At 25.2% G+C, this 18,647-nt stretch overlaps 2 protein-coding genes across 2 annotated transcripts; both read left to right on the forward strand.

Moving 5' to 3' along the window:
- The first annotated feature begins 463 nt into the window (after window positions 1-463).
- On the forward strand, window positions 464-11,508 carry LOC112682257 (nucleolar complex protein 3 homolog). Its single transcript, XM_025552791.1, has 14 exons — window positions 464-606; window positions 815-1,102; window positions 1,162-1,333; window positions 4,215-4,456; window positions 5,456-5,612; window positions 6,524-6,657; window positions 6,936-7,136; window positions 7,207-7,395; window positions 7,465-7,646; window positions 7,710-7,918; window positions 8,301-8,482; window positions 9,015-9,146; window positions 9,215-9,315; window positions 11,295-11,508. The coding sequence occupies exons 1-14, from the start codon at window positions 598-600 to the stop codon at window positions 11,467-11,469; spliced, it is 2,373 nt and encodes a 790-aa protein (XP_025408576.1). The 5' UTR covers window positions 464-597; the 3' UTR covers window positions 11,470-11,508.
- Window positions 11,509-11,879: 371 nt separating this feature from the next.
- LOC112682258 (WD repeat-containing protein 37) lies at window positions 11,880-15,515 on the forward strand. Its single transcript, XM_025552793.1, has 6 exons — window positions 11,880-12,335; window positions 12,395-12,567; window positions 12,663-12,870; window positions 14,579-14,717; window positions 14,814-15,075; window positions 15,321-15,515. Exons 1-6 carry the CDS (start codon window positions 11,951-11,953, stop codon window positions 15,438-15,440), a joined length of 1,287 nt encoding a protein of 428 aa, XP_025408578.1. The 5' UTR covers window positions 11,880-11,950; the 3' UTR covers window positions 15,441-15,515.
- The last annotated feature ends 3,132 nt before the right edge of the window (window positions 15,516-18,647 follow it).

An 18,647-nucleotide genomic window follows, 5' to 3' on the forward strand; every position in this document is an offset into this window, starting at 1 on the left:
GAACTTTTTGCTTATTTTAATATATCTTATTGATTAAACATTTGAAACGTGTTAAGTAAAATATCAGTTTTTGTAAATTCCTTAAATAATTAAATATTCCTATATAACGAATAGATTCTTAAATTACATATCTAATTTAATGTTTTACATTATTACAGAAAGAAATGAATTCAATAATATTCATTCGACAAATAAATATTTAAGTTATTAAATTTCTTATAGAATTTTAATATAATAGGTAACATCATTGATTATAGAATATAATTCTACTATATTCTATTCTATTATATTATACTATATTATATAATCAATGGCAACATTTTAAAAATTTAAACAGCGAGATATGAAAATGTTATAATTTAATACAACGTGATCAAATGTTATCAACAAATTATATGAAAAAGTATTTTTTTCCATGAAATTGGAGATTTATCCAGGTTATGTTACAATTGAGTCAAAAATAATTGTATTTAAATACTAAGTGAAAAACATTCAGCATAAGTGCATTTATTTTCAGTTGCGTGAAATTCAATGATGGATTATTAATAACACAATTTTGTATTGATTTTGATATATATTTGTTTTTCAATTTTAACAATGGTTAACGTAAGTTTCAAAGAAAATCATTATTTTTTTTATTCTTTGTATGAAAATAATAAAATTAACCAAAATAATTTTCTGTAAAGAAAATGGTTTTACCTTAATTTCAATTTTGAAATTATAAGTTGTTGTTACATATTTGAATTTATCATGTATTTGTTTTAACTAGACTTATAATTTTACTAATTTTTTCAATTACATATTTTTAATTCAAAAAAAAATGACTAAAAGTAGAAAAACTAGTGATGTTAAAAGACGTAACCATTTACGAAATAAGGGACACATCAAAACAAAAAAACATAAATCCAAAGCATACAATGTTCCTCAACAACCATTGAATAGACGGGGTGATCCTATGGAAGATTTAGAAGAAGAAGAAGTAGAAAACAGTGATATCGGAGATGAAATGTTAGAAATGGTTGACCAAGAGGACTTGGATTTTCTTAAAAAAAACATTGGCAACCAAAATTACAAACTATACAATCGTATTCAAATTAATAATGTAAATTGAAAATAATTATTTTATTTTATATTTTATTCATTAATGATATATGTATTTAGGATGGAAAAAATAAAAAATCTCGAGATAATGATGTTGAAGAATTAGAAAATGAATATGAAAGTAGGACATTGATGATGAAAGAAGATGATGTATCTATAAAAAAACCTTTACTGCCAATCAAAACTAAAGATGGTATTTTAAGAAGATACACTCTAGAGAAAGATGAAATAGGTAATTATTTTGGTTCAAATTTTATTATTAAATTTTATTTGTGATACAAAATTTAATTTAAAAAAAAAAAAAGATTTAAACAGTAGAATTAAATTTATTTTAGTTTTACATGATTGAACGCAAATTATTATTTATTCATTTTATAATACTTTCACCCTACTATGCATAGTGTTATTTCTTGGAAATAACCGATAAAAATAGTTATAATCATGTATTAATTTATGTTAAATAGTGTAAATCAGCTATAATCACACCCGAGTATAATAATAAATTACAGTGAAAACTGTCTAAGATGGAATCGCATGGGACCAACAAAAAATTCTACTTTATGCAGTTTTGTGCTTTATTCATTAAAAAAAGAAAAGTTTCGGATTATTCAATTATACTTTTATACTCATATCGGTACTGGTCTAGTTGACCCCCGCCAGGAAGGCAATTCCCCCGCCACTCAAGTTTAGTTGACGCCCGCCACTTACCTACTTATCTCTCGTATTTTTGATGTTATAAAATGTATAATATACTGATATACTGCAGAGTGCAGATAAAAAATTATAGATTAAAATAGATATTTTAAGAATTATATTTGGTAAAATCTGTGTAGTGAAATTAATTATATAAGATAGGTATAACAGCGGGTGCCGTATATAACATATGAAATACCTACCTCAGTTATTCAGTTGTCGTCATCTGAACAAAAAGAAAATGAATTTCCGACAAATTTATAGTGACGTGCATGATGTTTCATCGGCAATAATTTTTTTGCAAAACCAAAATATTATCCATAAGACTAGGACTTGTGACAGTGGACACAAGATGGTTTTGGATACACAAAGGGGTCGGTGGCGATGTCATTTAAAATCATGTCAAGCAGAAAAAGGTCTCAAGACCAATAATTGGATACAAAGTGCCAAGGTAAAGTTGCCAACTATTGTTCACTTCATTTATGGTTGGGCACATGAACTGACATCAGTGGAATTTTGCAAACGTGAATTTGGAATGAGCAAATCTACTGTAGTAGATTGGAATAATTTTATGAGGGAAGTTTGTGTATGGAAAATTTCTCAAGGTGATTCCAAAATAGGAGGTGTTGGTTGTATTGTCGAGATCGACGAAAGTTTATTTGTTAGACGCAAAAATAATGCTGGTCGAATACTGCCTCAGCAATGGGTATTTGGTGGCATATGTCATGAGACCAATGAGTGTTTCGTCGCATGTGTACCCGATCGGTCGGAAAATACTTTAATGCCAATAATTTGCGAACGTATACGAGTTGGATCGACCATTATATCTGATTCCTGGCGAGCCTATAATAATATACAACAAACCGACCATTATACACATTTAACAGTAAACCACAAATATAACTTCGTGGATTCTATAAGTGGAGCTCATACACAGAATGTTGAGAGGATGTGGGGAAGTGCTAAATGGGGCAACAAGAAACGTAAAGGGACTAAGAGAAACTTCCTAGATCCTTATTTGTCAGAATTTATGTGGCGGAGTAAATTAAACGGTCAGGATCCATTTAAGAAAATGTTGAAGGACATAGCAGAGTTTTAGCCACCTGCATAATTTTTATTATTATTTTTTATTTTTATTTATTATTACCATAATGTATAATTAATATAATAAATTTATAACGTACATATTTATATAAATTATTGGTTATCGAAAATACAAAATGAAAGTGGCGGGCGTCAACTAAACTTGAGTGGTGGGGGAATTGCCTTCCTGGCGGGGGTCAACTAGACCAGTACCCTCATATCAATCAGTTGATATTTTTCATAGACACTTACATTTTAGCATTTTAATATTTAATACGATGAACGGAAGATAAAATTTAAAGTGTACGTACGACTGTTGGTGTATGTACATATATTATACAAATATATATAAAATAATTTTATCTTCTTTATCACAATTTAATGATTATGCATGTTGTGCATATCTATTTTATATATTTATACCTTATTTTTGGCTTATAGTTCATATACGCATGTCTTTTTTCCAGTTTATGCAAGGTTTTTACTTGCATGGGACTTACAAAATCTTTCCGTTTCCACGTTAAGAAGGTTTTATTTTATTAAGTTTCAACATAAATATAGAACTGTAGGAACATGCCGGGACCATAGAAAAATTTCGTATTGGATAGTTTTCCGTTTTATTCAGGGTCCACTTTAGACAGTTTTCACTGTATATGAATTTCTACCAAACAGTTAAATGGCAATATATGAATGAAAAAAATGAAATTATTCAGAGGTTAATTACGTAACTGCATTACATGTGTTTTTTTGCCTTTGTTAATATATCCATAAAATTATAAATTGTTCTTTTTTTCGTAATCATTTATACTGAATTATGTGTATTTTTTGTTGAAATATTATCATTATTACATAAATAATTTGTTATTATTAACATTTACATATAAAAGTAGACTAACTGCTCTAAAAGAGTTCTAATGCCCAAACAATACAAATAAATGAAATATTTATAATAAAATAGAAAAAAATAAATAAAAAGTATAAAGTAAAACCAAAAAATTATACATAATTATTTGAATTTCCTTGTTGATTCCTAAATTTGAAAAAATGTTTGCTGCTTTTTCTTGAATCTAATATAATTTACTATAAATTATAGCTCAGATTATAATCTGTATCACAACATATCATTACAAATATAAGGTAATCAATTTGAAAATTATTTTTTTGCTGAATATTTTAATATTTTCAATTTTCTTTATTGGTTCTTAAATAATATAAAGATTATTTATTCAGAATATTATTAATAAATTATTGTGGCTCTACTATAAATGTTAAAAATTAAAATTTCATATGATATTATTGTACATTTTTTAATACCTATATACATTTGTATACTTTAGAATTAGAGAAGCCACAATCTAAAAAGCAAAAAATTGATGATGATGAAGAAAATGAAAATGACAATAATAATGATGATTATGTTTTGTTGGATACAAATGAACCTGAAAAAGAAATATCAGTCAACAGAGGAGAACCAATAAGTGTTGCAAAATTATATGCCAAACGAGAAAATACAATTCAACATTATAAACAGCGTATTGGACTATTAGCTAGTACATTATTAGAAAATCCTGATTTAAAAGTAAAATAATTTATTTATCTGTATACATTTCATGTGTGTTTAAGGTGAGGCCCCACTGGGAACGATTTTGCGTTTTGAGTGTTTTGTGTCATTTTACACGCGCGATGTTCTCTAGCAATTTTACATGCGTTTCTGCATTTTTAGACACGCTTGTTCGTGTATTTTTCATTTGTTTATTCGATCCTCGACTAAGATGACGTCCAGAAAAATGTTGCTGGCTGAAAGTGCTGCTTTAATTGATATTAAAGTAAATTTGGTTAAGAACCGTTTATGAGTCCACAAATTAAATAAGCATAGGCTATCTGAAGGGGAATTTCATACACTTTTCAGTAAATTAAAGAATACTATTATACTATAATATACAATATTAGCTAATATATCAAAATATATAATATTAATTAATTAAATTACATGTCAAGATCCTTTCCAATGTTGGACCAACATTTTTGAATCTTAGTTTTATTACTGTGGCCCGGGTATCTAGGATTCCAAATAGCTTCCTGTACGAAGACAGTGGCAGCTATTTGTTTGGACACAACCGATACGGAAGACATTTTGACAGCTATTAATCACCAAATATCGAACTATTTTGTTCTTTCAGCGATTACCACGCGTGTAAAGCTACACGTGACACGCAGTACGCACTTAGTGGGGCCACTACTTATGAGTTACATACTTTTGTTAAAATCGCTACACACTATCGTAAAAACGCAAATCGCTCCCAGTGGGGTTGTAACTTTACTATTATTTGAAGCCTTGGATTCTTATATTTAATTTAATATTTCTATCTGAAATATTGCTAAATAATACTTATTTTACTATTAAATATTACATTTTTGATCATGGGAAATTTGTTTTTAACTTAATGTGTTACCGTTCAAAATGTATTGTACTTCTTAGTTTTAGATTATAGTAAAATAAAGGTTTAGTAAGTATGATATAATATATATTAATCATAACAAATTGTTAAATTTGTTGAATGTTCTTTATTATTCTTAGATTGGAAACATAGCACATCTTCTTGAAATAATGGAAAAACGTGATCCAGAGCTACAAGTTACAGTAAAAAAATTAGTAACTCTTACATTATTAGAAGTTTTCAAAGATCTTCTACCTGGTTATCAACTAAAATTAAATCAATTTGATGGAGTTAAATGTAAGTTATTTCATGATAAAGATTTTATTTTATTTTTTTATTTTTTTTAAATAAAATATCGTTTATTGAATATTTACTATTATATGTAGTAAATTTGATGGAGGAATGATAGTGATGGGACGGTGAAAAGGGAAGCTCACAGTAGAGCTATCTTTACATGAATCTTAAATTAATTTTGGTTGTTGAGAAGATCTCTGGACCATTTCCGATTAAGGCATCGGGTAAGGTTACCTGGAAGTGTATTAGAGTAAAGTTAAGATATAAATTGGTTTGGGTGGCTTTGCATTTTGAAATGGAGTCTTCAATAGAAATTGGCTGCAGTCTGGTTGATGGATGGGACATTGAGGTTTTCGTGTAGAGCGGCGTGTGTGACGTACCATGGGGCTTTATTTTTAACAGATTTAATTTTATCATAGTTTATAGTGTTTGATGCACTCTTAGTAACTTTCCTTTTTAAACTATTAAACCTGGAGCATTATTATATTTGTTAAGTATAAGTGGTATCAATAAAATCATGACTGAATATGTAAAAATAAAATAATAGTATTTATTTATATTAAAATTTAGAGTATTAACCATTTAATAATATTTTGTTAATTGTTAATGTTTTTGTTAATTGTTTTATTTTTAATCATGTCATTAAAGATAAAATTTGTTTATTTTTTTATATCAACAATTTTAGTATGTAAACTATTTTTTAACCAGTTTTCAATTTTATTAGCTTTGGTTTTATCCTTGTTAGTTTTCAAAATATTTTTAGTTTATTTGATACTTAGAATTTTCCAGTTATTTAAAATATGACTTACCTTATCATTGTATATATAATGTACATACATATGTAACTAGAAATATTGTGTGTTACTTTATTTAAAGTATATTTATTATAGTTTATTTTTGTATTTTGTTACTAGTGAAATTGGTTACAAAAGAATTAATTGGTTATGAAAGTCAATTGCTGAAGGGTTATAAAATTTATCTGACTAATTTAGAAAAAATGGCTAGTACTCTTCACAGAAAAAAAGGAGATACTCGAGTTATAACAAACGTATGTAATAAATGAATAGCTAATTTAATATGAAAACTAATTACAATAAAATGTGTTAGATATTACTGTAATAATTATAAATATAATAACAAAACCTGCAATTCTGATAAATTACAGTTAATACTTGATCAAATTATTCAATTCAATTATTTTTGTTTGTTAACTACTATTTGAAATTTTAATTTTTCAAAACCTATTTAACTAAAAGTATTAACCTACTTCATAAGAATAAATAAATGTAAAATCAACAAATTTTAAGTTATACTTTTTAATTATAGGTTCATATTAGTTTGGCTGAAATAGCAGTTAATTGCATGTGTGAATTATTAACATCACATTCATATTTTAACTTTGCAGTCAATATTGGGCATTTGTTAACTCTTTATTTAGATAACAAAAATGTTAATGTTAGAAAAAAAGTTGAAGAGACATTTATTAAAATTTTTAAGGAAGATAAAAAAGGAACTATATCATTAGTGGTATGAAGTAAAAATGATTAATTTTATTATTATTTTTATTTAATTGTTAATTTATTAATCTGAGAAATAGATAGTTCGACGTATAAATCAACTTGTTAAAACAAGAAGTCACTGTGTTCACAGTGAGCTTTTATCTGTTTTGCTTGCTTTACCTATCAAAAATGTTAACCTTGATAAAGAAAAAGAAGATATCATAAAATCAAAAAAATTTATGACAAGAAAACAAAAATTGTTAGCTATGTCAAAAAAAGAACGTAAAGTATGAATTAATAATTATGAATATCACATAATATTGTGGAATACTTAATATTTTATTTTATGTTTTCAGAGAAGTAAAATGTTGGATAAATTAGACAAAGAAATGCTTGAGACAAAGGCAGAAGAAAATGTAAAAAGTCACATGAATAATTTAACTGAAATTACTAAACTTGTATTTTTAATTTACTTTAGAATACTAAAAACTGCACCTCGCTCTAAATTATTATCCATTTGTCTTGAAGGATTAGCAAAGTAAGTATTGTTAAAAATGTATCAATAATAAATATTGTTATATTAGATTTATTATTATTTTAGATACAGCCATTCAATCAATATAGAATTCTACCACGATATCCTTACAGTTTTAGATTCGGTTATAAAAAAACATCAACTAAATGTTCATGAACAACTTTGTTGTATTAAAACCATCTTTGTAATATTATCTGGACAAGGAACTGTAATCAACATTGATCCAGTTCACTTTTATTCACATTTGTACAAAGTGATTCCTGAATTGGATTGTTGTAAGTTCAGAAAAATATTTTTGATTTAAATTTATATAATTTATTATACACTATAAACTTTTTTTTTTCTATTATGTTGAATAAAATGTCAACATTTTTTTATAAAAAAAAAATAAAATAAAATAAAATAAAATACTATTTTTAAAATTATAATTTTGGTAATTTGATTGTATTATATTTATTTTTGTTCAATTTGTATATAACAATAATTTTCTTATTTATATTGTTCATTTTTTTTTTTTTTTTTTTTTTGTCTTATCTGTGGCTTGTATTTAAGTTTCACTGTCTAATGTTTATAATATAAACATTATATTATAATAGAAAATTATATAATTGTTGATAAAATTATTCACCTTTTATTGTATGATTTTTTTCTTTTTAGGTAGAAACCATGATAATTTAGAAACTTTTCTTCGTACAATTGAAGCATTATTCTTGGTTGGTCGTAAAAAAGTAACTGCTAATTCTACACTGTCATTTGTGAAAAGATTGTCATCTTTATCTCTCCAAACACTTCATAATTCATCACTAGGAATTTTAGCAGCTCTCCGAACTATAATTCAAGTAATTTTATTCATTATTTATTTATATTAAACTATTTTAACTGTATTAACTTTTTTACATAAGTTTTAATATATTTAAAAAATATAGTTTACAATCTAATCAGCTAGTTATTTAGTTTTGTATGGTATGATACATCACATTATATTTGTGTTTCATCAATTTCAATCATTTTTATCATAAACAAAAAATCTTGAATACAATATTTTCTGATTAAAAAAAAAAACAAAAAAAAAGGAAAAAAGGTTAAATATCCAAAGTTAAACTAAGATCATGTTATAAAATATATTATAAAGGATAAAAATGAGTCAATGATATCACAAATTTATTACAATAATGCTATGAAATCTTATATGACAGGCAATTACTAATAATAATATCTTTATCAATACTTATACCATTACATAATATCGACTTGTATTAAATATTTTAATATTTTATTAAAATATTTTGTTTTATTATTTACTTTCTAGTTATAAAAATAAGAATAGCTTTAAAATACGACATTGCTCTTTAATCATTGCTAATTTTTTAGACAAACAAAAACACAGAAGCATTGTTGGATGTTGACCCATCATATGGTCAAGGCATTTACAATGCTGAATTACAAGAACCAGAATATAGTAACGCTAGCAGTACATCATTATGGGAACTTTTAGCTTTGCAAGTTAGTTATTAGTTTGAGTCGATATTTATTTTTATTAATTTTGTTAATATTTTTCACTATTTCTTCAGCGGCATTATCATCCTGAAGTATGTAAAATGTCAAAAACTGTGGCTTCAATGACAGCTCCACAAAATAATCATAATCATTTAAAACCAGAATTAGCAAAAATGTAAGTTCTAAACTATAGCTATAAATAACATACTATTTAATAAAGTTCTAAATATGCCCGTAATAAAAAAATAACAATAATTAATGCATTTTTAGTACAATATAACTTGATTATCCATTGTCAACAAACCTTTATTAAAGCTGACAGCTAAATTAATTAGAATATATATTAATCATACTCCCTAAAATTTTGACAATATGTGACTTAGGTCTTCTTTAATTTTACTTTTTAAAAAAGATATTTAGTTTTTCAATTTATTTTTTTTATGTTTTTTATTGTTTAAGTCATAAATTCTAATGTGTTTTCTAGAATTTTAGTATTTAGTGTGATTATTAAATTACACCCAATGGTATCAAATTAAATGTATAATTTAAAGATAACAGGATAACGGTCCAATATGCGACCTACACACTGATTTATGGTCCAATACGCGAACTACGTTATAAATGTAATTAAATGTAAATAATTTTATCTAACCTTTTTTTCATTCCACTTCTCAGTGTCATCAATAACAAATACTACGTATTGTTTTAGTCCGTATTGTTATGAAACGTATTTTTCATATCGGTCAAATATTCATCAAAAATAGTTTTTGGATTTTGACACGATCCTCCGCCACTCTTCTTGGAGTTGTTTATCTATTAAAGGAGACGCCCCATTTTTTTTTAATATTATATTATTTCACATAATGATACCTGACTATTACAATGGCCATGTAGGTAAAAAAGTCACTATCTTTACGAATCGATTGGTAAGTCTGGCAACCCTGTTTTGCACATCATAATGTTACTACTTTTTTCATATTTCCATCAGAATTTTGTTTTTTACTACTTCTTAAATATTCCACAAGTTGGCCATTACATACAATACCGTTTTTCACCTTTATACATGTCATCGGATTATCGGCCAGTAATAACCCTCGGTCTTTTAAATATTGAACACATACCACTTCATCTCTAATAATGTGCCTATATAGGTGACCAATAGTAGATGTCAAGTTGAATTAGAAAAATTCACACACACAAAATAAAACTCAAATAAAAAATCACTAAATGATCGCACGCCACATACGAATGAAATTGGAACTGTACTGACTGAGGACAGTAAAGACATAATTAATAATTGTAAATATCTATCGGAGAAAAATATTGAAATATTGAACAAATATCGAAAAAAATAAAAATAAAATGCCCATAACGACAATAACCGCGATATAGAAACCTGTAAATCAACTCAATCTTATTGGTTGGTCAAGTAATATTCGTAGGTCGCATATTTGTCCGTTACCGATAACAGTATTGAGACACATAAAGCTTTAAAATGACTAATAAAATAACTAACGCAAAATATAGCTGTTACATTTTATAGAAAATAAAAATATATATTTATATATATAAACATTTAATGTATTATTTAACAGAATAGAAACTCAAAAAAAAACAATAATTTTCTGTACTTCTGAATAATGATGATAATAGTGAGGTTTTTAATAGTAAATAGGGTCTAAGTATCTATATAAAAAAAAAATCCTATTTATCAACTAGTTTCACAGTTAATTTGTAACAAATTAAAATAATATTTTTCTACTAACAAATATTATTTTTCCTTTATAATTTTAAGATTTAAGATTTTAAAATAAAATTGTAATTTTTTAAATGTTCTATAGTACATTTAAATAGATACTAAAATAAATTGTACCAAATATTACATAAAACAATAAATCTTTGGTTCCTATAAAATATATATATATAAATATATAGAATTTCAAATTTTACTTGTTTAAATAAAATTAAATGTTCTTTCATTATTTTGTCATTTACTCAATTAAGACAATTTAATTTTAATTTATCAATTTATTTTGTTCACAACATTTTCTTTCATAATTGTTATTTATATTACTTAAAAAAAACGTATGGACTTTTATTAATTATTTTCATCCTCAATTTTATTTTGAAAACCCATATGTTTTTTAATTTTAGGACACCTAGTGAATGGTTTAAAGAATATGATCCTACTAATGTGGCATTCAATCCAGCAGTCATGCCTCCTGTAAAGGTACCTCAGAGAGTACCAGCACATTATCCAACGCTTCCATATGCTGATGTTTTGAATAAAAATTATTCCAATGTAAATTTTTCAAAAGATTTTTTTTAAATTTGTACTGTGATTGTAAATTTAATAAAGATCTATTAAAATTTACCAAATTAAATGTTTTATTATACTCATAGTACTGATAATATCACTGCATAAAATTACAAATCTATATTTTATTATTGTTCTGTGTTTATATCCTTGCATAACACTTAACTGATAATATAAAATAATATACAATTTTATTGTATATAATCTGTGATAATATTAATATTTTGATAACCCCTTGTTATTGATTATTCTGCTAGAGTGTGATACTGATAACAAACAATAGATTATACTATTATTGGCACGGACTAAGAAAAGAATCTTAGTCCGTGGAATTAAAATTATTTTTATTGTTACTTATAAATATGCTCTATGCTATTGCTTTAATAAATATCTAATATTATTTTTAATTTTTTTTATTTACCCATTAAAAAAAACTATCAATGTGCCAAACTGAAAATTTTATTTAATACATTATCTGTGATAAATTATTGAAATGCACAAAACAGAAGTTGACATTCCTCTGAGCGTACGGAAACGGCTTACTCATCTCTTCGGACTAATTGAAAAAGAATTTGAGTCTATTTGTCAAGAAAACGTTATCCTACAGGAGAAGGTGGAATCACTCACTGAGAAAGTAAATGAAAAGCTTTTGACAACTGAACAATTCCAAATTAACTCAAAACAAAAACCACCTACTGGTCAAAAACTTAAAACGGCTGAAAAATTAAAAGCACAAACCAGTAAAATTGTGTCTAGCTTTAAGAATCCATCTGCTGTCAATTGTCAGTTTATGAAAGAATATGGCGGACACAGGGATGGCTTGTGGGATGTAGCCTTACCTTGTACTGGACAACCTGTAATTGGAACCTGTTCAGCGGGTATGTACTGAAAATCTTGTAACATTGATTATTTTTATTATTTTTTTATTTATTTATAGATCATACTGCAAGAATATGGTGCATTGAAACTGGCACACCCTTATTACAATACACCGGTCATATGGGATCTATTAATTCTATAAAATTCCACCCAAACAAAGATTTAGCACTTACATCAAGTGGAGATCAAACTACTCACATTTGGCAGGCAGCCGTTAATTTAGATAATTTAGTGAGTATATTTTATTTTTATTTTTTATCTACTGAAAAATTCTTAAAAACTTTACAATGTATAAGTATGATTATTTAAATATTTCAATTCTTTAGAGGGATAGAGAATCTGATGATACTGAAACAGAAGATGACCTGGTTGTTCCAGTTTTACGTACACCATCATGTACATTTTCAGGACATAATGGGCCAGTGATGGCTAGTGACTGGTTGTTTGGTGGTGATCAAATTATTACAGCATCTTGGGATAGGACTGCTAATTTGTATGATGTTGAAACTAGTGAATTATTAAATTCACTTACTGGTATGTTGTATTATGTCATAATTTTTAAACTTTTTATGTTTATATTCTAATATTTTAACTCCCCGATTAAAAACTATGTAAGGTAGTAATATTAAAATTATTGAAACTAATGTTTTTTTATATTCATAATGAATTTATATATTACTTTTTTTAATACCTATTAGAGTGGTTGGTTCACAGGACTATATTAATAGCTTATGTAAATTATTGAGATCATCTATTATTTTTAAAGACTACCTATTTATTTGAATTATTTATTGCCATAACATTAAATAATGTTTACTTAATAATCTGGAAGTTCTTTACTTGTTCTACTAATTTCATTTACATTGCTAAATTTAGTAAAATTTTCAAACAAGGCACTACGCTAATGGCTGAAAGTATAAATTTCATCGAGATGATAACTTTTATTAATTCAGACTTATCAAATGGTCTAATAGTATAACTTTTATAGTTCCATTTTCCATTTTTTATTAGTACTATTTAGATATTGAAAATGACAAAACCATTAATTTAGCCAAATATTAATCATTATTTTAATAAGTTATCAATATTTTATATAGACTTATTAATTAATATAAAGGTAATCTCATGAAATATTGACTAACGGATATCCTTATCTCAATAAAAAAATATAAAAACGGTATTTATTTTATATAGCATTTATAAGTTAAAATTAATTATAAATATTTATAATATAGTAGTTTTAATATTTATATTTCTAAAACAATTTAATGAAACATAAACTATAATAAATTTATAATTCACAAATAAATAAGAATTATATTTATTATTTACATCATGAAACAGTATATCTGCTCATTAGTTAAAATTTAAAATGTTTAAGTAATAACAATCTTTATCATAAATTTTTTTTTATTTTGCGAAGAAATGTATGACTTTATAAATAACAAATAGTAAGTAATATACAGTGGCGTGACTAGGTATTATTCTAGAAGAATTTTTTCCTTAAAATTTGAAAAAAAAATATGTAGGCATGTTTTGTAATTATTATAAATTATATGTTTTGTTGGGTCATAGCCTCCAATAGGCAGGATTATATTTTATCATTTTATACATTTTTTTTCTTCATTAAAAATTAATTCAGTATGCCATTGCTAATATGTTATTGTCTTTTTATATATATTGAATATGATTGTATTGAAATGTTTTTATAATGATAATTAATAGAAAATAAAATTATGGATGTAGAATTTTAAACAATGATAATATCATATAATATATAATATATAATAATATCATATAATGTCATATATATTCCAATTTATTTATTTTTTATTTTTAATATTATTTGTACTTAACTAATATTACTCCTATTATTTTATTATATTTATGTAATTTAATGAAAATATACACAATCATTGAGTACTAAATTATTTAGCCTCGAATATTTTATTATGATTTATAATATTTTATAGGTATATAATTGAAAAATTAATTACTCATCAATTATTTATGCTTAAATTGAATTGTTATTAAAAATATCTTAATGTTTTAAATTTAGTATTAAGAAGCTTTTTACATTGATTTTTATAGATTTAAAAATCCTAATCTAATGCTAATTATTATTCTTAAACAAATTTAATTTATGTATAGTATATATATATTTCAAATAATGTTATAATATTAATATTAATTATTTTATATTAATTTAATAGTATGTTTTTTCTAAATTACAATTCTCTAGGACACGATGAAGAACTAACTTACACTTCTTCACATAATTCTCAAAAGTTGGTTGTGACTGCATCTAGAGACACTACATTTAGATTATGGGACTTTCGTGAAGCAATCAATTCTGTTTCAGTTTTTCAAGGTCATACAGAGTAAGTATTTACTTAATATTAACTTAATAAATGTTAATTTAATATTAATTTAATAAAATACAACATCACAATTTAATTTTTAAACTCGTTTTTTAGTACAGTAACGTGTGCTGTTTTTACATCTGCTGGACTCGGCGGTGAAGATAAATTGGTATCTGGATCAGATGATAGATCCATTAAAGTTTGGGAACTTCGAAATATGCGCTCTCCAATTACTACTATCAGAGCTGACTCTGGTGTAAATCGATTTGCTATAGCTTCTAATGGTATTATTGCTATTCCTCAAGACAATCGACAAGTTACATTATATGATATGACTGGCCAACGAGTTACCAGAATACCTAGAACTGCAAGAAATGTAATATTTTTATTAAATAATTTTATTCAGTGAAATAAACTATACAATATAAATACTATTGTATAATAATAAAAAGTGACTAGTATAGTAAATGAGTAGTAAAGTACATTTTTTGTATATTTAACAAAATAAATACAATTACTACTCCCATCCACTAATTACTTTTAATTATTGCTAATTATTAATTTAATTATATTTTTGTTTTATTATATTAAATCCAAATTGTATGTAATTTATTTTTTCAGGGACATAGACGTATGGTCACTGCTGTTGCATGGTGTGAAGACAATGCATTTGCAAATTTATTTTCTTGTGGATTCGATCGGTTAGCTCTAGGATGGTCTGTTCAGTTATGTAAGGACTGATTATTAGTTATTAGTAATGTACTCACAAATATTTAAATTTCCTCATTATTTTTTGTTGGTAAAAATGTTAACTTTTTTTCTGTTTCCTATTTTATCTTAGTGTGTATGTGTGTGTGTTTGTATTTTATTTTTATTTTCTTAATTTGTGCAAGATTCAGAAATTTTAATACTATTGAATTTTAAAATGTTTATTATATTAATATTGTTATACAACTTTTTTCGTCCTTTTATTTTGTTGATAGCTTACTAGAGTTAACTAATATTTATTATATTATTTATCAAAAAGTTACTATGTTTTTAACCGTAATTAAAATATACAAGGTATTCAAAAAGTGTGGAGATAAACAAGAAATCAAAATAATTGGACCTTAATATTTTTCTTATACTCACCTTGAATCAACAAACTTTCTGAATACCCTGTGTACAGTAAAACTAGTCTAAGACTAACCTTTTTTAAAATTAAAACCTGTCAAAATGGATAAATTTTCTTTGTTCCAGCAAACAATATTTATGATAAACCTATTACTATAAAACAAAACTGTGATAAAGGAATATATGTTTTGATTTAAATAATGGGTTTTGTCTTGGATCAGTTTCACTGTTTTTAATTGTCTTTTATTTATCGATTAGAGTTATAAGAAATAATATAATTTACCAATACGAACAAAAAAAATAAAATAAATAGTCTGATAGAAATAACAAATATATCTTATGGATATTATATAAGCCTTAGTACTTCAGTAACTTTTTAAAATGTATTAAATTATTTAATATATAATAATCATTGTTATTAATATATTAGATTGTATGTTTATGTTATTGTAACTCAAATAATTGTGCAAAAAACTACAGTGACATTTATCTAGTATATTATGTCTAAATTTGTGTTTAAATCTTATTTCGTTTCAAATCTTTTATCAATTTACTTCTATAATAAAAAAAAAACATCTTAAAATATATAGCAGTTATTTAAAAACTGAATGTACATGTTATAGAAAAATATTGTTTAAATGATCATGCCTACATACATACCTACACCTAAAGCATATTACCATTTTAATGTTATTAAAATATATATATATATATATTTGAAGAATTAAAAATGTTAGTGGTGATGTATACACTCAAACTTAAATTATTTACCGGGGCTTCAAATGACTTATTGGAATTTTGGATTTCACTTGTATAAAAAATGTATTTTTTAGGTTAAATAAATTTACTTTTTTAGTTTAGATTTAATGATCAATGGATGTATTTACAAAAGTATAACAAAGACCAATGGTGCGTATTGCAAATGCAATACCTAATTTAGGTGGGTGGTAGGGGTTGATAATACACTGGTACTATAGAATGTATATAAACTGTACAATTACTATACAAGCCTACTATTATTTTCACAAGTGTAATTGTATATGAGAATCAAGAGCCTTAGCTTATGAAATACTGTCTTATATGTTACTATTGGTTCTATTTGGGGAAAAAATAGTGATGTAATTACTTATATCAAATTTAATTTTTGTGCAAACCATATGAAATTGACATTGAAGCCATTAATAAAGGCTGACATAACTCTTGTAATCTTTGACATTATTAAGAACAATGGCATATTTACGGATTTGTGTTTGGAATAGTTTGGTATGTCAAATTTATGAATGAAGACCATATTATTCAATTTTATACAATTATACAATTCAATAATTTATATAGGTACCAAGTTTCTAACATTAGATACTAAATTACTGTCACTTAGTCACACTACAAGAAGGATAACTAACATTATCCAGCACAATACTGTTATGTTATATATAATTAATCCATCCTAACCACACCTCTCTTACTACCTTTGCTGATAATATATGAATAATCTCCACCAATATTGACCTAACCATAGACTCTCTACTGCACTTCAAACACACCTTACTAAACTTCAAAACTGGTTTAATTTGTGGAGAATTAAGATAAATCAACACACATTACGTTTTCCATACGTCCAGGTCTCTGATCCCCCCCATGATTCTCAATAACGACATAATTCCACATGCAAAATTCATACATTACCTCGGAGTTCACCTTGACAACAAACTCACATAGGCTAATCATATAAAAAAAAAAATAGAAAATCCCTCAATATAAAACTTCACAAAATTAGACATCTTCTCAAATCAAATATCACACCAAACTTCTAATAATATAAACAAATTATCCGGCCTACATGAACCATGGAATACAACTATGGGGAACGGCTAAGAAATCCAACATTCAAATATTTCAATTGTTTCAATCTATTTGCCTTCATCTCGTGACTAATGCCCCCTGGTTCATCATCAATATCACTCTTCACACAGACCTCAAAATTCAAAACATTCATATACTTTCCTCTCACTACTATAGAATATTTCATAAAAAGACGTACAACCATTCCAACCTTAAAAAAATAAAAAAAATAAACTAAGTACAGAATTGTGAAGTAATGTTGTTTGGACACCCTCTTTGATCAAGCCGTCCAGTATTCTAATCAAACTGCCATATTATCTAATATAAAAATAAAAAGAGGTACCAAGTATCTAATATTATTATATTTATTATATAAATTAAAGTAGGAGAATGATTGATTTATTTTCCTGTTAAAATTCTAAAATAATTCTATGAATTGAAAATTTATTTAAAAAATTCATAATTTCATAATGATATTAAATATTCTGGATTGTTTTATAATTTGATTTATTGTACATTTAAAAATTGAGTACTTACATGCCTCTGATTGTTTATGAATAGCCTTTTTTTAATTTAATAGATTAAAAAAATAATGTTCAAAAATATAAACAGTTGTTGAACTTAAAAAAAATCAAATTATGAATATTTGTAACTAAATTTTCTTTTAAAAGTTGGTTAGGTAAAAATTAAAGAAACACATAATATAAATTAGTATATTTTTTAAAAGATTAACGGTTTATTTGTTGAAGATAATAAATAATTAACAGAAGCACTAAACTATTTTGCAACAAAAAAATAGACATTATTGTCTGAATAATGACATTTTATTGAGAGTATAAAAAAACAATAATAATTAATAAGTAAACAAGTACAATATTCATAAGCTATTCATAGTGGTTTAAATATAATTTTTATATTATAATTGAAATTTAAAACCATAAAAAATAAATCGAGTTATAACATAAGCTTTAGTTAATTTACAAAATAAATGCA

Source organism: Sipha flava, unplaced genomic scaffold (genome assembly GCF_003268045.1).
Source record: "Sipha flava isolate LNK unplaced genomic scaffold, YSA_version1 201_pilon_pilon, whole genome shotgun sequence".
Lineage (NCBI taxonomy): Eukaryota > Metazoa > Arthropoda > Insecta > Hemiptera > Aphididae > Sipha > Sipha flava.